Source organism: Aspergillus costaricaensis, assembly GCF_003184835.1.
Source record: "Aspergillus costaricaensis CBS 115574 unplaced genomic scaffold BO79scaffold_1, whole genome shotgun sequence".
Lineage (NCBI taxonomy): Eukaryota > Fungi > Ascomycota > Eurotiomycetes > Eurotiales > Aspergillaceae > Aspergillus > Aspergillus costaricensis.
The window spans coordinates 1,601,694-1,621,251 of record NW_020291801.1 but is presented as its reverse complement, the minus strand read 5'-3'; the positions used below and the strand labels follow the sequence as shown (position 1 = coordinate 1,621,251).

At 51.5% G+C, this 19,558-nt stretch overlaps 8 protein-coding genes across 8 annotated transcripts; 2 read left to right on the top strand and 6 right to left on the bottom strand.

Moving 5' to 3' along the window:
• Positions 1 to 350: 350 nt before the first annotated feature.
• Positions 351 to 3,340, bottom strand: hsp90 (chaperone Hsp90). The gene is made up of 2 exons (XM_025681936.1): positions 2,621 to 3,340; positions 351 to 2,525 (listed from the first exon to the last, which is right to left on the bottom strand). Exons 1-2 carry the CDS (start codon positions 2,879 to 2,881, stop codon positions 678 to 680), a joined length of 2,109 nt encoding a protein of 702 aa, XP_025545401.1. The 5' UTR covers positions 2,882 to 3,340; the 3' UTR covers positions 351 to 677.
• Positions 3,341 to 5,013: 1,673 nt separating this feature from the next.
• Positions 5,014 to 6,980, bottom strand: BO79DRAFT_3780 (NTF2 and RRM domain protein). The gene is made up of 3 exons (XM_025689154.1): positions 6,535 to 6,980; positions 5,467 to 6,453; positions 5,014 to 5,402 (listed from the first exon to the last, which is right to left on the bottom strand). Exons 1-3 carry the CDS (start codon positions 6,850 to 6,852, stop codon positions 5,109 to 5,111), a joined length of 1,599 nt encoding a protein of 532 aa, XP_025545400.1. The 5' UTR covers positions 6,853 to 6,980; the 3' UTR covers positions 5,014 to 5,108.
• Positions 6,981 to 8,157: 1,177 nt separating this feature from the next.
• On the bottom strand, positions 8,158 to 9,539 carry BO79DRAFT_185214 (uncharacterized protein). Its single transcript, XM_025680381.1, has 2 exons — positions 9,036 to 9,539; positions 8,158 to 8,963 (listed from the first exon to the last, which is right to left on the bottom strand). Exons 1-2 carry the CDS (start codon positions 9,084 to 9,086, stop codon positions 8,649 to 8,651), a joined length of 366 nt encoding a protein of 121 aa, XP_025545399.1. The 5' UTR covers positions 9,087 to 9,539; the 3' UTR covers positions 8,158 to 8,648.
• Positions 9,540 to 11,418: 1,879 nt separating this feature from the next.
• Positions 11,419 to 13,221, top strand: BO79DRAFT_185211 (uncharacterized protein; the record flags this gene model as incomplete). Its single annotated transcript, XM_025680380.1, has 4 exons — positions 11,419 to 11,546; positions 11,606 to 11,636; positions 11,724 to 11,865; positions 11,958 to 13,221. Exons 1-4 carry the CDS (start codon positions 11,484 to 11,486, stop codon positions 13,219 to 13,221), a joined length of 1,500 nt encoding a protein of 499 aa, XP_025545398.1. The 5' UTR covers positions 11,419 to 11,483.
• Positions 13,222 to 13,259: 38 nt separating this feature from the next.
• Positions 13,260 to 14,214, bottom strand: BO79DRAFT_3744 (PMF1/NNF1 family protein). Its single transcript, XM_025689146.1, has 2 exons — positions 13,709 to 14,214; positions 13,260 to 13,593 (listed from the first exon to the last, which is right to left on the bottom strand). Exons 1-2 carry the CDS (start codon positions 14,077 to 14,079, stop codon positions 13,299 to 13,301), a joined length of 666 nt encoding a protein of 221 aa, XP_025545397.1. The 5' UTR covers positions 14,080 to 14,214; the 3' UTR covers positions 13,260 to 13,298.
• A 449-nt stretch (positions 14,215 to 14,663) lies between these two features.
• BO79DRAFT_241961 (cyclin-dependent serine/threonine-protein kinase phoA) lies at positions 14,664 to 16,192 on the bottom strand (the record flags this gene model as incomplete). The annotated part of the gene is made up of 3 exons (XM_025685174.1): positions 14,664 to 15,797; positions 15,862 to 15,885; positions 15,968 to 16,192. 3 exons carry the CDS (start codon positions 16,190 to 16,192, stop codon positions 14,889 to 14,891), a joined length of 1,158 nt encoding a protein of 385 aa, XP_025545396.1. The 3' UTR covers positions 14,664 to 14,888.
• Positions 16,193 to 16,484: 292 nt separating this feature from the next.
• Positions 16,485 to 17,719, bottom strand: BO79DRAFT_206244 (putative SIR2 family histone deacetylase). Its single transcript, XM_025681935.1, has one exon. It carries the CDS (start codon positions 17,711 to 17,713, stop codon positions 16,559 to 16,561), a length of 1,155 nt encoding a protein of 384 aa, XP_025545395.1. The 5' UTR covers positions 17,714 to 17,719; the 3' UTR covers positions 16,485 to 16,558.
• Positions 17,720 to 18,117: 398 nt separating this feature from the next.
• BO79DRAFT_163440 (PQ loop repeat protein) lies at positions 18,118 to 19,501 on the top strand. Its single transcript, XM_025679131.1, has 2 exons — positions 18,118 to 18,269; positions 18,326 to 19,501. The coding sequence occupies exons 1-2, from the start codon at positions 18,214 to 18,216 to the stop codon at positions 19,431 to 19,433; spliced, it is 1,164 nt and encodes a 387-aa protein (XP_025545394.1). The 5' UTR covers positions 18,118 to 18,213; the 3' UTR covers positions 19,434 to 19,501.
• The last annotated feature ends 57 nt before the right edge of the window (positions 19,502 to 19,558 follow it).

Here is a 19,558-nt window from a genome sequence, read left to right as displayed (position 1 = left end):
TGTTCGTGTAGTACTGTCGATATATACCAACTAACTAACTAACCGAATAGCAATTTTGGTGAAAGTCGACAGACAGCATATTGACCTGACCTTGACTGGACTGACGTTCTCCTGGTTCATGGTGCTGCTCATATATGTATGCTATAGATAACTGTAGCGAGCATAAGAGCATCACCTAGGGATTAAACAATGAAGATGACCAGTGAGTTCACGTAGTGGTTGAATTGTTTAAATCAATCACTTACGTCAATAGGTAGATATATAGTGGAAGAAGTTATCCGGAATCAATCCATATACAGAGATGGATGTTACTGCTATATTATACTACGACCTATGTTGAGAGCATCAAGTTGAACAGAGAAAGCTTTTATTCTCGAGATAAATCTACCGTACTAATACCACAAGCGGATCAGACGGAATGTATTTAGGTTGGGGGTAATAAACGCTCAAAACGCCGAAAAAAAAAGGTAGAATTCGTGATTCAGTAATAAAAAAAGAAAAAAGGATCAAAGGAAAACCATCCTTTGCCGTTCCGATTAATAACGCAATATCGTTCAGTGAATATTAGATCCCTGATGCAAATACCGCTGGAACAGTTTCCGGGTCATCAATAAAATCAGTTACATCTCATTTCCATTTTGCTCGAAAAGAAGATCGTGACATCATGCGGTCAACATTTAGTCAACCTCCTCCATGGAGCTCTCGGCAGCAGCGGCGGCAGGGGCAGCCTCCTCAGCAGCCTTCTCCTCGGTGGTCTCAGCCTCCTCGTCGATGTTCAGACCAAGGGAGACGAGCTTGTGGATACGCTCAGCGAAGCTGGCGGGCTCCTCAATGGTGAAACCGGAGACCAGGAGAGAGGTCTCGAAGAGCAGCTGAGTGATGGACTTGACGGTGCGGTCACCCTCGCCATCGGCCTCAACCTTCTTGCGGAGCTCCTTGATGATAGAGGACTTGGGAGAGATCTCGAAAGTCTTCTTGGAGGACATGTAAGAGCTCATGGAGGTGTCACGGAGGGCCTGGGCCTTCATGATACGCTCCATGTTAGCGGACCAACCGAACTGGCCGGTACGGATGGCGCAAGGAGAGCCAACGAGCTTGTGGGAGACAACGACCTTCTCGACCTTGTCGCCGAGGATGTTCTTGAGGCTCTTGGCAAGACCCTCGAACTCCTTCTCCTCCTTCTCGCGCTCGGCCTTCTCCTCCTCGGACTCCTCAAGCTCGAAGTCCTTGGTGATGTCGACCAGCTTCTTGCCGTCGAACTCCTTCAGCTGAGTGAAAGCGTACTCGTCAATGGGGTCAACCAGGAACAGAACCTCGAAGTTCTTCTGCTTGAGGCTGTCGAGGAAGGGAGACTTGGCAACAGCCTTGATGGACTCGCCGGTGATGTAGTAGATCTGCTTCTGGTGCTCGGGCATACGGGTGACGTAGTCGGCAAGGGAAGTGGCCTCATCACCAGACTTGGTGGACTGGTAGCGGAGGAGCTTGGCCAGAGTGGGGCGGTTCTGGGCGTCCTCGTGGATACCGAGCTTGATGTTCTTGCTGAAGGCAGAGTAGAACTTGTCGAACTGCTCGCGGTCCTCAGCGATCTCGGTGAAGAGCTCAAGAGTCTTCTTGACGATGTTCTTCTTGATGACCTTCATGATCTTGTTCTGCTGGAGAGTCTCACGGGACAGGTTGAGAGGAAGGTCCTCAGAGTCGACAACACCCTTGACGAAGCTGAGCCACTCGGGGATGAGGTCAGTAGCGTCATCAGTGATGAAGACACGGCGGACGTAGAGCTTGATGTTGTTCTTGGTCTTCTTAGACTCGAACAGGTCGAAGGGAGCACGCTTGGGGACGTAGAGGATGGCACGGAACTCGAGCTGACCCTCGACGGAGAAGTGCTTGACGGCCAAGTGGTCCTCCCAGTCGTTGGAGAGGGACTTGTAGAAGGCAGCGTACTCCTCCTGGGTGATGTCGGCGGGGTTACGAGTCCAGATGGGCTTGGTCTTGTTAAGCTCCTCCTCCTCGATCTTGCTCTCCTTGACGGTCTTGGTCTTCTTCTCCTTCTTCTCCTCCTCCTCATCGACCTCCTCGATCTTGGGCTTCTTCTCGTCACCCTCTTCCTCCTCCTTGGTCTCAGCCTCCTCATCGGGGACCTCCTTCTCGGTCTCCTTCAGGACGTGGAGGTAGATGGGGTAGGAGATGAACTCGGAGTGCTTGCGGACAACCTCCTTGACACGGCTCTCGTTGAGGTAGTCGGTCTGCTCATCCTTCAGGTGGAGGATGATCTTGGTACCACGGCCAAGCTGCTCACCCTCGGTGTCCTGGGTGAGGGTGAAAGTACCACCGGCAGCGGACTCCCAGATGTACTGCTCGTCATCGTTGTGCTTGGAGATGACGGTGACACGGTCGGCCACAAGGTAGGCAGAGTAGAAACCAACACCGAACTGACCGATCATGGAGATATCAGCACCAGCGGAGAGAGCCTCCATGAACTGCTTGGTACCAGAGCGAGCAATGGTACCGAGGTTGTTGATGAGGTCCTAAAAAGAAGTCTATAGTCAGAATTCGCTCTAGACTTGGAACGTCTACTGCTCAATGGCAGAGGAAAGAATAGGGAGCAATGAAAAAAACTTACAGCCTTGGTCATACCGATACCGGTATCACGGATGGTGAGGGTCTTGGCCTCAGCGTTGGGGATCAGGTCGATGCGGAGATCCTTGCCCGAGTCGAGCTTGGAGGGGTCGGACAGGGACTCATAGCGGATCTTGTCCAGAGCATCGGAGGCGTTGGAGATCAGCTCACGCAGGAAAATCTCCTTGTTGGAGTAGACAGTGTTGATGATGAGGGAGAGGAGCTGAGAGATCTCGGCCTGGAACTCGAAAGTCTCGGCAGACATGGTGGCGGTAGGAGGAGAGAGACTGGTTTCTGAAGGAGGGGTAGGGATGTCAGTAAAAGGAAGGGAGGAAGATGGAGAGGAAGCGAAATGACGAGCTCCTCCAGATGATTCTGAAGTGGAGAAAGAGAGAAGTGGGTGAAAGCGGAAGGGGAATTGGAAGACTCTTTATATTTGTTGACAAAGAGGGAAGGAAGGCAAGAAAAGGGCAGAAATTTCTAGAAATTCTGTCTTGCCTCCCGCTCTGAGCCAAGTTTTGCACGCAAACGATAGTGGCTGAGTCAGAGCTTCAAGGTGGGGAGAGGGAGGGATAGTATAACTAGTACTGACCTAAAACGGATTGAAAGGTGGGAGGTAGTTATGAAAGGGTTAATGGGAGGATTAAATCACGGATCACAAATTGGGAGGAAAGGAGATGAAGAACTGCCCACGAGGTGACAGAAAGAAAAAAGGGAGATGGAGAGAGGGAGGGAAGAGTGATTAGAGAGTTAGGATGGAGAGGAAGAAGAAGAATGAGAAAAAATAGCTGGTGAACCGAAGGGAACAGGCGACGGGGGCGGGACCTTAATGTTCTTTGGGCGGACCGTCACAAAATTTCAGTGCGGCGTTTCTACGGCGATCCAGCAACTTCCACCGATTCCATGCTGCTCCTCCAGCTACTGTTCGACACTCCCAAGCTTCCCCCCCAGGATGTTCCAGCGCCTTCCAGCTGCGGGATCTAGATGCTTCTGCCCACACCTTGCCAGGCACTAACCAGCCCTGTTTCTCCCCTGTGCTCGGCACCTGCCACCCCCCTACTGGTTGGGGGGTTCAGTGGTTATGCTCCATTGAGTAACTCATCTAGTACTATAGAATATAGATATGCTTTGGGGGGAACTTCCCCAGATGTCTTCCTGCTTCTTTTTGCTGGCGATAACTTCCGGGGGGGGCGATCTGGCTGCCTGAGGCCCACTATCTAGAACGTTCCGCTCTTCTAATTCTTCCTCCCTCTTCCCTTCCCCTCCATTCCCCCATTCCCAGCCAATCCTGAGCTGCTATCACTCTGACCGCTTTGTGTGCTTTCATAGTAACCAATGTTACCACGGCTACCATTAATTACTACTACATACAGTACTTCACTGGATGTGTCACTTCAGTTCAGGCATGCCCTCTGGAAGTACTCTGTACCCACACAGTAGTTGACCTGAAGAACTAACCCATCCACTACATGAGCCATTGACTCATTTCCCCACTGGACCCTCCAACCTTGCATGCTGTGTCTACCCTACTTGCGCCAGCTGGGGAACCTTGAGCACCCTTTATCGCACCCTGATTACAGTCATTTCACTACATACAGGGCGTCAAGTCATTAGCGAGATTTCTGTGTTTGTTTGTTTTCTGTAGATGTCTTCAATCTTTTTTTTTTTTACTTGTATCCCTTTTTGCTCCATTGTGGTTGCACAATTAGCAACAACATCATCCTGAGCCAACACCGCTCGCTACTACCCACCGCCCTGTAGCCCTTGAACCTCCCCGGGGTGCTAGCCCCCGAAGAAAGTACGGCACAGAACTGAGAGAGACGTAATAATGAAGAAACATTCCAGCAAGAAGCCATCCATTTACACTCCTCAAAACATGACGAGGCCGCAAATAAGAAACAATGAACCAGAAGCCAGGGAAAGAAGTGTAACTAAGCAGGAGCCAGGACTAAGAAGCCAGAGATGGACTGCGACGGTCGTCAACATGGTAGGAGAGAGAAGAAAAAACAATGATGATGGGAGGTCAAAAGCCACCAGAGATCAGAGATGAAAGAAATATGGGCATTCAGCTCGCTATGCTAAGAAGATAAGGAGCCATCAAAGAGGTAGAGAAAATAAAGAGGTCATGGCAACACAGGAAGAGGAAACCAAAGTCATGATGACGACCAAGCAAAGCCCAGTGAGAAGATGATAAGAAAACTTTTCCAACCGCTAATATGCACTGTGACAAGAGGGCCACATAACACATGTCATTATCAAGTAAAGGGGGAGAGTAATACATGTCCTGGATCGCCGTGAGCATCTAAACCCGTATACCGTCTCAAGCCAGGAGGAAGGGCTAGGAATCATATAAGGCTTTGTAAAAAGGGGGAAAGAAAAAGGAAAGAATGGGATTAGAACGAAGCGGTCAAGGTCCACTGAGATGACCACCGCTTACGCTCGCTCGTCGTTCTTCGTTAGACGTCAAGAGGTACTTTTATTTGTAAAGGTGCTTAAGCAGCCTGGGCCTGGTTGCGACCCTTGGCGTTGACGTTGCCGCCACGGCCACGGGGGGCAAAGCCTCCGCGACCCTCGCGCTGGAAGCCTCCCCGACCCTGGCTGCCCGCACGGTCACCACGACCACGACCGGCGCCACCGCGGCCCGCACCGTAGCTACCGTTACCGAAGGCATTGGTACGAGGGCGACGCTCCTCCACGTAGATCTGCTCGGATCCAATCTGGTGGGGGTTGGCAGCGACAGCGGCAGCATAGCCCGCGGCATCACTAAATTCGACAAAGGCGCAGTTCTGGACGCAAGGTTAGCTTCTCCTTCTCTGATCTGGAATACGGGTGGGTTAAGAGGTGACATACCTTAGCACGGCTCACATCGAAGTGCTTCAGCTTGCCAAAGCGGGACAGGGTCTGCTTGAGCAAGCTCGCATCAACCTTCTCGGTGACGTTCTTGATGTAAGCGAGAACATTCTCCTCACCCGCACGGGACTGGGTCTTCTTGTGATCGTGGCCCGCAGTCTGCCAGCCAGAACCATCAGTCGAGGAAGGTTGGCTGGACGCAGCTTCGGGAGCGGCAGCGGCCGCGGGAGCAGGAGCAGCGGCGGGGGCGGGGGCCGGAGCCGTGGGCTGAGCAGTGCTAGCAGCGGGAGCAGGCTTCACCGGAGCAACGGGAACAGCGGGAACAACAGGGGCCGAGGCACCAGACTTGGAGGCGATGTTGGCCCAAGTCTTAGGGACCGCCCTGGCGGGAGCACTCTCCTTGACCGGAGCAGGAGCTTCCTTCTGCTCGGGCACAGGGGTGGGCTCAGGAGTGGCGGGCTTCTCAGCCTTGGGGGCCTCAGTCTCAACCGGGGCAGCAGCTTCAGGGGCAGCTTCGATAGGGGTTTCCTCAGCTGCGGTTCCATTGGTCTGGGGAGCTTCCTCCTGGGCAGGCTTGGCCTCAGCAGTCTGCTCAGCCTCCTCGAGCTTCTCGTCAACCTTAGCCGCGGCGGGCTCACTGTCCACCTGGGCCTTTTCGGGCTCCGGGACAGTCTCAGCTGCAGGCTGTGCAGGCTCTTCAGCAGCCGGCTCCTCCACCGGGGCAGCAGGGGCAGCAGGAGCAGTTTCTTCTTGCTCAATCTCCTCCTCATCGACAAGGTACCGGAAGATGTCGTTGAGGACATAGTAACCGTTGGGCTGTTCGGCCAGCACGAAAGTCTGCACAAACTTGCGGGAAGGCTCGGACCGGTTCGAGATCTCGCCAATCACAGAGATCAGGATGTTATCGAATGAGGCCTGAGAGTCGACGTTCAAGACACGGACCTTGCAGTCTTGGAAGTCAAGCTGCTTGATCTTGTCATTGATAGCCTATAATGTAACGATGATGTCAGTATATTAGACCTTACTGGACAGGAATAGATCCCATGGAGTTGAGATATCAACACGCACCTTCTGGCCCACAGCAACCTGAACGGTTTCAGCTTCGGTGCCGAAAACGAGCTGAGAACGCCGAGAGTAGAAGAGGTGAAGCTTCTCCGGACTGCGGCTCATGTTGGTATAGTACTGCTCCACGAAGTACCAGCCAACCTCATCCTTCGAGATACCATTCTTCTGGTCATTTGCGGGGGCGTTCGAGGGAGTAGAGGAGGGCGCAGGCTGGAAGCTGGCCGCGCTGTTGACGTTTGCGGGGGCGTGGGTGAAGGTGTCGGGGTAAGCGTGTTGCGCAGGGTAGCCGCCGTTCATAGGAGCCTGGGTCGTGTCGGCCATTGTGAAATGAATGAAACTTGGAGGCTCGAGAAAAGAAAAGAGAAAAGTCTAAGAGAGAAAGGCCAAGCAAAAGGATATGCTGGATAGGATGCGAGGCTTGATGCGATGAGGTAAGGGAAAAAATTCTAGTAAGAAATATTCCCCGATACTGGTATTTGTCAGTGCTTTTGAAGCTTGGACGTACGTATATGGCCATGGCAGAGAGATCCGAGCCACGATTGCAGGTGAAAATGAAGGACTTACAACGTGAAATGTGCGAACAAATTGCTCCCCGAAGGCGCAATGAAGTGAATCAAAAAGAAAAGAAAAGATCAATGAAAGGTAAGAAGGTGGCGCGTCGGAGTCGTCGAGGTTAATAACAGAAAGAACCTTGTGCGATTCCGGAATTGAGTGTGCGAGGGAAAAGCCCGAGGCAACAGATTCGGGAGGGAAAAAGCACGGGGACGAAGAGAGACGGAGCTTGTTTCAAGAGACAAAGAGGTGGGAGCAGATGAAAAACTGGCTGAGGATGATAATTGCAAGGAAATATGAAGAGGAAGATGGGGTGTTTGTGTATATGTGGAGGATGAGGGGAGGTGGTAAGTAGGGTGTGTGTGTGTGGTTGAAGAGTGGTGAGGGAAGTTAAGTTTGGGGGAGTGTGGTAAGTAACAGCTAGTAGTAACAGGGTGGACGGAGAGACACGAGAGGTTGCTGAGAGCAGCAGCGCAGAGAGAGAGAGAGAGAGAGAGAGAGAGAGAGCCGACTATGAGGTGAAGGGCCAGTCAAGCCGTTCGTTTTTGCTGGTGCAAAATCCAGCCGAACCCAGAAGTGCCCGGCGCTAGTCTTCATTGGGACATATCGCGCTTGGCCCCGAGCTCACCGCCTGCTACTTCTGGCTGATATGATTCACGGGCGCATCTCGTCGATCGACTGGACGACCGCGATCAGTGACAAAATGTGGCAGCGGTGGTGGCAATATTGGGGCGGAATAAGACCAATTACTTCAATCGGTCAGATATACAGATGGTAGGACCTAAATCTACATAGAATCATGGGGCTGGCACTCAGTAGTAGTACATAATCTGTAAACGAAATCGCTGTCGGATCTGTGTTGATGACGCAGTGAAACAATGCGGTAGGCCAGTCCATTTGCCATCCATGATATCAGCATGCGGTGGATTCAATCGCCCCCGAACAGACCCGTTCATTGGCGATGATGTTGGACCCTCGACCGATAGCTGTTCTACTACCATTTACGATGCACAGCCTGTGATACGAAGCGCTCTTTCTTCGCCATTTCTCGTAGAATGTATCGGGGTTCAAATTCCTGCTTGTTTCCTATTTCAAAATGTAGACAATACATAGTCTAGAGAGCTGTGTACAACATAGATCACTGGCAGATCTCGGATTTGTATATCCAATCATCGGCGTGCTCCTTTTGTCATATAGTAAACGGAACCGACACAATACCACACCCCTCATAAACATCACAGAATTAATCCCAGTAATCAAATAAGTAGATGGCTATCAGACAGTAGATTAGGGTTGGTACACGCAGCGAAATCGCATCAAATCAAAAGTAATCAGCTGGCTCAGAAGGGGGGTATGATAGACAGGTAAAGATAAGCTTCTCATCAAGACGGGTATCGAACTCGGTCATAGAACCCGCCGCAGGGGAAATCTGGCAAGCCGGGAAAACATGCAACATTAGAACAGTCGTGGCCCAGGTGGCCATGGGGACAGGGAGCAAAAGGTCCAGTAGTAAGGTATCAAAATGCAAACTTTCGGTCAACACCACACGACACGGCCGCAACAACTCACGGGGCTTCCACCACCGCTTTTTCGTTCAGCACGGGTTCTCGCATGACAGCGTCCTGGCTGGTCATTCTACGTCCAAGGGCGCGCTCCACCTTGGCACCCAATGCCAACTTGCTCAAGTTATCGGTCTTCTCCGGAGTGGGAACGAAACGTTGCTTCAGAAGGGGCTTGTTTTCCAGGCGCTCCAGTCCATCGCGGAGATTGTGGAAATCGGCCAGTCTGGGGTCTCCGGCCGGTAGACCTGCAAAGGTGGTTTCCGACGAGGCGACCGTAGGGGCTTCGCTGACGGTCGAGAACCGCTTGGAGGTACGTGCCTATGATCGAATCAGACGAGATTGCGACGGCGATAAGTGCGTGGACATCGCACGTAGTCCATGTAGACTTACCGACTGGGCCATGATGGGTCTCTCAGATTCAAGCGATGTATGTCTAGCCATGTCCACTATGGTGGTAGGATGCGGTGGGTCGTAGATTGCGTGCAGTTCGAAGCGTGTGCAGAATAGTGGAACGACAAAGGCTGCGAGGCTTCCGGAAAGACCGTACGTAACCTGTAAGATGGAATTGTACCCCGGTCAGCGAAGCGAGAACTTAAAAGAGGTGCGGATATCAAAGGAACGACTGCAGCAGGACCGAAGAAACACGAAATCCAGACAAGCAGACGGAAAGGTCCACAGTCGAGAAAATAAAGGAGGGAATAAAGGGAAGGCAAGGTATCAATAACTAATCGGGAAGTTTTTTCTTGGGAGAATGATCCCGACGAGTGGTTCAAGACACTTGATTGAGCCGGGATCAGCAGGGCTGGAGAGAAGAGGGGTTCTCACCTTGGGGCAGTCAATTACTTCCAGGGTCTGTATGCGATCAGTATAGATCAGAAGAGATATCTGACGTGGGCAAAATCATAAGAAGAGGAAGAGTAAGAGTAAGAGTAAGAGCAAGAACGAGGTCGTTGATGAGAGTGTAGGACTGCGCGCAGCCGTGCCATGCATTCAACTCAGGAGAGGCCGGGGGCGAAGGAGGCGGATGGGGTGGGTCACCGGCAGGCGCCAAAACGCAATGCTGATAAAATCTTCTTCCTCGTCGACGGTCGGAAAGGATTGGAGAGGGGGGTTGTCGTTTGGACGGCTTTTAAGGTTTTTCTGTCCTGATTCTCTCTACGATCCCCTCCTTTGCCCAGATCTTGTATTGATCTTTGTGGTGAAGGGGTACTTTGTTGGTTAACTGGCACGAGAGAGAGATAGATAGGGTTGATAGTGGTGAGGTCCATACTAGTTAGTATGGTTACAAGCCCGTTTTTCTCATGCTTCTCCAGTAAATTTAGTGTCTAGTGCAGTGGTCGGCAGGGACAAAAAGATGGGTATGCGACCCATTTGGAGGCTGGCTAAACCATCGCAGGCAGCCTGAGACACCGGACTCTGTTGGGACGTCGGCGGCAGACACGAGCGCCATCACCAAACAGGGATGCTTGCGCGCCCGACGGATTGATCGTCATGCTCTTGAAATTATTACGGAGTAGGAGTATACTTGAGGGATTTGGCGATCGGCTGGCTGAAAGGAGCAGACCAAACGGAGTGGATGCATCATACCATATTAGCTGCCCCTATTCCCAGGTACGTAAAAGAGGTAGTAGTACTAAATATCTACCAGTTTAGGCCTGCAAACTAAATTAGAGATGCTTGCTTTTTTCTTGAGTATTCTGCACACGTTCTTGATTCATTTTTCAGACTGAAAGAACCAAGTCTCCCTTACAATGCCACAGATGGTACCCTAGCTATATCTATACACCACTAGTTCGTAGTTAAAAACAGCGGGAATTCCACCACTAGGAGGATTATTGACTTCAATTAGTTATGAAAACTAACTAGATAACTAACTACTTAACTTACTTACTGTAACTGTAAGAGTGTTCAGGCCCTTCCCGGCCAGGCCCGCCACGTGCGGGCAAGTGGGCAGCCACGCGGATCCGACGATGGCAGCAGCAGCAGCAGCAGCAACGCATCTTCTTCATCCACCAAGCGGCCCCCATTTCCTTGGTCCTTGAACTCCAGCAAACCTTCTCTACTCCCTCCGCCTACTCCCGGTTCTTCCGTGCCGACTCACTCAATAGTGGTTGGTATACAATAATAACATGTGATGTATTATGAAATTCCTTGTTTCTTGTCTTGTCTTGAGCAGTAAGAAAACTGGCTGGTGAGACTGTAAACGATGTAAGACATGCATGATTGATTGATTGCTCCGTCCCGTCTGAAGGATCTTCAATATGCACGACACCGCTGCCGGTTGTTGAAGGGAAAAGGGCGAATATCATTTCTTGTTTTGCCAGATGTACGGGATTTGCTTGCACACTATCACTCTGGCTGACTTGCATTGGAGCGGGAGTGCTTCTCCGACGGTGAATTCCCATGTAGGGCAGTCCACTCAGCATAACTTAGTGGACTAGACTAGGTGCTGACCGCTCATAGTATCAGTTGATAAGCCCGTTGTTTTATAGTTCTGATAGCTAGATAAAATCTCATCTTATCTATATGAAATTTTTGGCCACTTAATTTATCTTCAATCTGTCAAAAGTACTATATTTATTATTATATGGGGATTACTCCCTACTAGTAATCTCAAAGCGGGCGCTAAGGCGGTATCTCCGTAACGCCGGCATTATGGAGCTACCCCTCGTCTTTCTTATTTTCGAAAAAAACATCGCGGGACGTCATCATATACTTGTTGATTTTGCAGCTTCCCATTTGGTACACATATTTTAGCCTAACATCCACCGTGCTTTACATTTATTGCTCCGAGAAAATTACTCATCGGAAGACTCTGGCCGCATCTAAACGTTGACAATGCCCAAGCCAAAGTCTTTCCTCAAGGACACCAAGCCTAATAAGAAAAAGGCGACACAGCGGGTATGCTCAATTGACCCTTCGACCGCGAGTACTACTTTCCCTCTAACTCTACTGCATAGGCCCCGGAAACTGCAGATGAATACCTAGCCCGTGAGTCACCCAGCATCAGAATTGAATTATATTCATTTGGTCAATCGCCTGTCATATATTGCCGTATAGCTAAGCAAGATGTTCCAGTCGGTGTCGAACAGGAAGAGGCCGGAGAGAAATGGCGCGCCGGAGATGCAGCCAAATCCCTGCGCTTCTTCATGCGCGCCATCAATACCTATGACGAAGGCTTGAGCAAACATCCCACTGCTTTTGACCTGGCTTATAACAAGTACGTCATACGCCAATCAATTTTATTCTTGCTCTATTACTCATTATGGCCTCGTCTATCAGTAATTAACCCTAGTCACTGACGTCTGATAGAGCGAGAGTTCAGTATGAAATCACACAACATCCCAGGCTAGCTGCTCAGCTGTCTGCGCCGCTATTGGATGTACTGCGAGTAGCGCTTGATTCTCACAGAGCAGCGCTTGACCTGGAGCAAGACAATGCAGATGCGCTCTTCAACACAGCCCAAGTACTCACCAGCATTGCCGAGGCTTTGACCGAAGCCAAACGTCCATCGGATGACCGGCTCTCCCAGGCAGTGAAGCTTTTGCAAGAAGCCATAGAACTCTTTCAACGTTGCCTAACTGTACAGGAACTCAAGTACACCGAAATGCAGGAGCAGATCAACCAGATGACGTCCGGCGAAACAGACCCTGCTGAAACGCAGATGCAAGATACACCGCCAGAACTGCCACCTGCGGACGATTCGAAATCTTCAGATCAGCAAGAGCAATGGGCTGCCATTGTTGAGCCCGTGACCAAGGACACACTCGTCGACACTGCTGTGGCACAACTGGATGCCATCACAAGCCTCTGTAACCTACTCACGTTTAATCCTGAAGTAGGAGTCACTTGGGTAGAAGAGTATTCATCCGAGCAGCTGCAGAAACGAATCTCAGCATATGTCGAGGGGTCAAACAGGCACTACGAGGCCACCCTGGCTCGTGCCAAGTTCGCCTGCGCCCTGAATGAAGTTCTATACAGAAGCGGACGGACTGAAGTTGGAACATACTCCGAAGAAGTCTCGCGAGCTTTCGGTCCTGAGCTGGATCTATCAAACGATCCGGATGGCTTGTGCAGCAAAGCCGATGCGCTCACTTCTTTCAACACGGCGCTCACAGATCTCCCTCCGTATGAGCCGGAGGCCTTTGGGAAAGCGCTGTCTCTTCGATGGCAATCACTGTCCGCTGCCTTGGACGCACTGAGCAAAGCGTCCAAACTCCCCACTGCTGAAAACTTGCCAAAGATTCATCTGGCAAGAGGAGACGTGGAGATGGGTAGGTGGAGGCTTGGCTTGGCTCCATGGGACTATAACATGGCCCGAGATAACGCAGCTACACTGTTGCGCAACGCCCAGACTTATTACCGCGGTGCAGCAGCCTTGGCGAAGAGGGACGGTGCTGCGGACGAGGAACGAGACGGAACCTGCAAGGAGGCCATCGCTGCTGCACTGGCAGGCCAAAAGGACAAACTCCAACAGCTTCGCAGAGCTGCGCCCAAGGAGCTGATGCTCGTTGCGGAGGATGTGGTCGAAGAGGGATGGATGGGTCCCGGCGATATGGAGATATTGTTGTCGTAGTTATACTATATCCCGGCCCATTCGAACGTTGAAAGGGAAGCCTGTCCCCGCCATCGTAGAAATCGCAAGCCACCAGATCAGATCTCAGGTCTAGCTTTAACCTCTCCATCCATCTGCGCAGCTTCTTGTCGAAGCTGATGCTCACTCGTAAACTGCGTCGTCGCGGCCGCAGCACCCTCCAAATCAGCAACCACAGCCTCCAACCCGGACAACAAACTTTCAATCTCAGACCTCTGCGCCTGGACCTTCCCAGCCAACTCGGCATTCTGATTCTGCACCGAATTAATCTTGGCGTCCAAATCCGCCTGCGTCTCCATCAAATGCGGCAACAGATGCGCTTTGTACAATTCCTCCGGACTCAACGTATGCGGCCTACCAAGCACAAACCAAACCAGTTAGCCATCCATCATCCACTCCTCCCCCACCCCAATCCAACAATACCAAATCGCAACAAACAAACTGTCAAGGAAGAAAGGGAAAAACATACGCAACACTATCCCCACCAACCCCTCTCTCCTTCCTAACCCTCGCCTCACCAACCAACCGATCCAACTCATTCAACTGCCTAACAGCATCCCTCTCCGCCAAAATATCCTCGAACTCAGCCTTAGCGCTCTCCTCCAACTTCGCATTCAACTGTCTCCATACACTCTCCAAACTAGCCGGGACGTGTTTCGCCGGCGTCGGAAAACACCCGCTGAAATTCGCGTACGAGTTTGCGCGCAGCGTGCGCGCCAGCGCCTTGTCGAAGATCTCTTGCAGTTTGGAGGCACGCGGGCCGGGTGTTAGGGGGACTGGCGCGGGAGGCGGTGGTGAGGGCGAGGCGCCTGGTCTTTGGGTGGTCGGTTCGGTGGACATGGTTTGGTTTATATCGTTCGTTCGTTGGGCGGGGTTGAGGTAGGTAGGTACTTGGGGAGTTTTATCAGGGTGCGGTGTTTCGTGATGTTAAGTCTTGAGGTATGGTTCGTTTCGGGCTCCTTTGGGTCGTCGTCGTTGTTGTTTTGTGGTTGTAGGATTATGGAGATTGGCTTGATTGATTGATGGGGATTGGGGAGACGCGCCGGGAGACGCGCGCGACTACTATGTATCACGTGATTGGTATAGATCTGGGCAGATGGGTCGGGTACCTCTATATATCGTAGGGTTAGGTACCTGTTCAGTACACTTTGTGGGGTTACTTATGTGTATTGTGCTTGAATTGAGTTCAATAAACTTATCGTGGTCTTTTGCTATGTTGCGGTTGCGTTGGATGTATGAAGAGCTGGAATTGGTTACTGTATATGCTCTAGGGCTCTATAAGAAAATAGTTAATAAAAGCTCGCCAAAACAAATCATGTCTGCATCAAATATCATAGATGTTAGCTGCTGCTCCTACAAATATAGATCACTAAGAAAGGCAAGGTAATTGGTGAGCGAATGTCAAGTATAATGATCAAAGTTATCTACGAAATGCTATCGGCCATATGCACCGCAAAGAGAAAACAGAAAGAATCATTTGAATGTCCTCTTAGGAGTCAAACGCCGCGCTCTCCCCATTCTAAAACCGAATCCGTTGCTCGTCAAGCCTTCCACGAAGGGGGCAGATGAACGAAAGCCAAGGTAAACGAAAGGCTGTACATGATGAAAACGAACTAGAAGGAAAACAAAGACGGATCAAAGGAAGAATCTCAGTATGCTTGCTGTTGGGGAACCATGCCGCCATACGCTCCAGCCATTTGTTGCTGCTGCTGCTGTTGCTGCAACTGTGCCTGCAATTGTGGAAGATCGCGGAACCAGGGGTGTACCAGTGCGTCTTGGGCACTGATCCGCATCTCTGGTCGTAGTTGCAGCATCCGGCTCAAAAGATCCAGACCTAGGGGGTCGATTTGGGGGAGAATGAGACTGAGGTCCTGCGTGGCATAGACGTGGAAGTTTGGCTTGTACTCCGGGAGCTGGGAGATGCCGGGCCATGAGCGTTCCGAAGGGGTACCCATGAGACGGAAGATCTTGATAAGCTGGTCTTCGTTGGTGGTGCCGGGGAACAGAGGACGGCCGGTGTAGAGTTCCGCCATGATACATCCAGCAGACCAGATGTCGATGCTCGTGTTATATGTGCGGCTGCCCAGAAGTACATCCGGGGCACGGTACCACAGGGTCACGACTTCGTTGGAGAAAGTGTTGACGGGGATGCCAAAGGCACGGGCGAGACCGAAGTCTCCAAGTTTGAGTTGTCCCTTTTTATTGATCAGGAGATTTTGAGGCTTCAGATCGCGGTGGAGGACGCGGTTCTCGTGGCAAAACGCAATGCCCTTGAGAAGCTGGTGCATAAATGATTTGATTGTGGCTTGGTCCAACTGACCGCGGTCGGCGCGGGTATCCATATACTTCTTCAGATCCTTGTCCATGTACTCAAAGACGAGCATGAGTTTGTTCTCCGTGTGGATCACATCATAGAGCGAGACGATGCTTTCGTGCTTCAGCTCCTTCATCAACGAGATTTCTCGGATGGCGGTGGATGGTGTTCCCTCTTCGGAGTCGAGGTGGATCTCTTTCAGGGCAACCAGCTCACCTGTTTGGCGGTTGCGTCCTTTGAAGACCTGTGTGAGTGTCAGTACATCGTGCGATTCAGAGGATCGGCCGTGCGGAGGGAGGGGTTCGTACGGTGGCATAGGTGCCTTCTCCGAGCTAGAATCAGCAGTTAGCATCACGACTTTCTGTCTGACTGGGTAATCTCTCAGTCTATGGTAGGGAAGCTATCAAAACACACCTTTTCCAGCTGCTGGAAGGAGCTGGGCTGCTGCTTGTCCATGGTGGTTGATGGCGCGACGGTGGTACTCTGCGCAGCAGGAGTTGGATGCGAACGAGAGGTGGAGCGCGGAGGATGGAAGAGAAAAGTTTTGGGAGAGGCCAAGTTAGAGATGAGATCCAGATATTCGGAGGTTGGAGGTTGCAATGTCTTGCTTTTTGAGCGGTCGCGACCGTCCATGTCCATGCTGATCTGAACCGGCGAATGCAGAGCCCCGCGCTGGCATCGAACAGCGGACGGGCGGCTGACTGGCCCGCCATCACTTTCTCTTCTCCTCAATCTTGCCTGGCCGGTCTCCACTAGTATCCCGGCGTCTATTCATGCCTGTCCACAACTCCTCGTTGCCAATCAATTTGGCGTGTCTAAAATTATCTTTTCTGGACTATTCCGTCCGATGAATACTGCTATCTTGAAATAATAACGTCTCTAATGACGCAAGCTTGAATTATGACTTTTATCGTTTGTATATACTATACTATGCTGCTTATCTGAACGGGTCACACAGCTCACCGTCATCTATACATCACATCCTCTTCAATCTATACAAGGACACTAATGACGAGTAAGTGAAGGCAGTTGTGCTGCCACAGGGCCTAGAATGTCCTGGGATGGGAGACTGCAACGGACATGCCGGCATACAGCCTCCGTTTCTTGCTCCGCCTTGCTAAAGAGGATCGACTCATTCCGGACACCTCCTATATTGATGATGCCAATCGGCATCCCTCGCTTATAGGCCCTTTCCACTAGGCGCCACGCTGAGTATGTGGCAAGACTACTGCCCAGGACGAGGAGTCTGCCCGCATCGTCGATAGCCTCTTCTGCACCCTCCTTGACGGCTGGGTCGATATTCTCTCCAAACATAATGACCGCCGGCTTCAAAATCCCCGCTGTAGAATTTGGAAGCCAAGCCCCATCGCGCTCTACCTCCACACGGGATTGGGACCCGTCCTGCAGCCGGGGTGGCTTTTCTAAACAGGTTGGACATGCTGGATACCGAAAGGTCGAGTAAGGGGCTTCTGGTAAATCTACATCACCATCCGGGTTGATTTTCAAGCCCCTCCGTCTCTGCTCCTCAGGGTTGTCCGCGTTCAGCGCACCAATATCGACCATTTTCTTGAGAAACTCTGCCCAGGCGGGGTTCAGCCTCTCGAGCGATTGCTGAAATTCGTCCCGTGGAACTTCAGTTCGACAATTGATGCAGACCGCAGAACGTAAGTAGCCGTGGAGTTCGAGAGTGGGTAGCTCGGGGTGCGCGACAGAATGGAAGGAGTCGACGTTTTGCGTCACCACTGAACTAATATATCCTTTCGTACCAATGTCTTTTATAGCCCAGTGCGTCGAATTTGGCTTCGCCTTGAGAAGTCCCGGCCACCCAATGAAGCTTCGCGCCCAGTATCGCTTGCGAAACTCATGGCGAGCGACGAACTCGTGGTAGTAGATCGGTCGATACGTCTTGTTTGTGATGTACGTGCCATTCTCACCCCGATAATCGGATAAGCCTGAAGCTACCGAGATGCCAGCGCCTGTCAAGAGCACCGTCTGGGAATGCCTGCCTACATCAACGCCGCGCAGATGCGGCGACGGAGGGGCCGTCAAAAAGGTCAAGAGCGCATCAATGGCACCTGCGACCGTGAGTGCGGACGGAGGGACAATAATCGGCGGAGGTAGAGGGCCCGTAAAGGGAATCCGAATTGCTGGAGCAGTCATTGAAGCCACATGATTAAGAGATGTTGAAGCTGCAAGAGAATTGGTTCAGATGGGCGATGGTTGATGACCGACGTCAGGCTTGACTAATCAATCACATGACGTACGCAGTCCCATGAAGGATGAAGTGAATGGTAGGTCTACACGGGGGGGGGGACATTTACTAAATCAGATGGCACTGAATGGTCAGAAGACCAGAATAGATGATGCAGGATATTGTCGTCGAGACAAGGAACAAAGCGTCACCAGGAAGAAGAAAAGTGGAAGCAGTCGATCTGAGTGTCCATTCTTGGTCTAGACTGAGAGGAGCTACCCCGGATCGCCCCACGTGATCTGCACCCTTCGCAGACTCTGCGAACGTCATCGCCGGCCATCTGCTTCATTCCATCAACGCGTCTTTGTTTGCTGTTGACCGATTTTGCTTGCCTCTTTCTGTTTAGACTATAGAGCAGAGCATTGATTGGGGAAACTCCCAATCGCTCTCTCGTTCGCACAGCCCGGACATGTTTCCCGCAGTCACCGGCAATATAGATCTAGAGGCACTGAGTGGCATATGTGGGTATGTTTATGCCAGACTAGAGAGAATTGATGATTTTATACTGATCACCGACATAGATCCATCTCGATTGCGTGCTGGGTTGTTGTCTTCTCTCCACAGATCATCGAAAATTTCCGTCGCGGCTCAGCTGATGGCCTGTCCCTTCTTTTCCTCATCGTCTGGCTAGCCGGCGATGTGTTCAACATCCTGGGCGCCGTCCTGCAGGGCGTGCTGCCAACCATGATCATTCTCGCGGTGTACTATACTCTAGCAGATGTGGTGCTCCTAGCTCAATGCTTCTACTACCGGGGATTCACCCTGCGCGACGAGCCATCCACGCCACCGCGACCTGCGTCTCCCATCACGACAGATGCCTACGACGAAGACACGGAGATTCCCTCTCCTGTCGTGCCTCGGAAACCCACAGAGCACACCGCGTTGCTTTCCTCCAAACGACGCAGTGCCTCTTACCAGGCTCCTCTGGACACCCGCAGCCCAGCATCATCGGCAACAATCACCCCTCACCATCAACCCTTGCTCGCCCATCGCCGTCACTCCGCCTCTTCATTCCTTCACACAACCGTCGACGGAACTCACCTATCCCCAGCGACCCCACTCGTCGAACCAGCCAAGCAACCCCGACCCCCTCGAACTCTGACCATGCTCCAAGCCACCTTCTTCAACGGCTCGGCCATCATCCTCGTCTGTGCCGCCGGCATTCTAGGCTGGTACATCAGCCAGCGGTCATCACTTTCGTCAGACAACAACAACAATAACAACAACAAGCACAAAGACAGCACCGACGACCTGAAAATGGACACCCTAGGCCAAGTCTTCGGCTACCTCTGCGCAGTGCTATACCTCGGTTCCCGTCTGCCCCAGATCCTCCTCAACTACCGCCGCAAGTCAACAGACGGGGTATCCTTACTCTTCTTCCTCTTCGCCTGTATCGGCAATCTGACCTACGTACTTTCCATCCTGGCGTATTCACCTGTGTGTCAACGCCGACACCATGGTCGGTGTCGATCTGATGAACTAGCCTCGCTGTATGGTCGGTATATTCTGGTGAATTTGTCTTGGCTGATTGGAAGCTTTGGTACATTATTGTTGGATATGTGTATCTTTATTCAGTTCTTCTTGTATCAGGATGGAAATGGGGGTCAGGTGGATGCAGAGGCGAGGTGAAACATATTTGCGTTTGCTTATAAAATTCTCTTCTTCTTCTTCTTCTTCTTCTTCTTCTTCTTCTTCTTCTTCTTCTTCTTCTTCTTCTTCTTCTTCTTCTTCTTCTTCTTCTTCTTCTTCTTCTT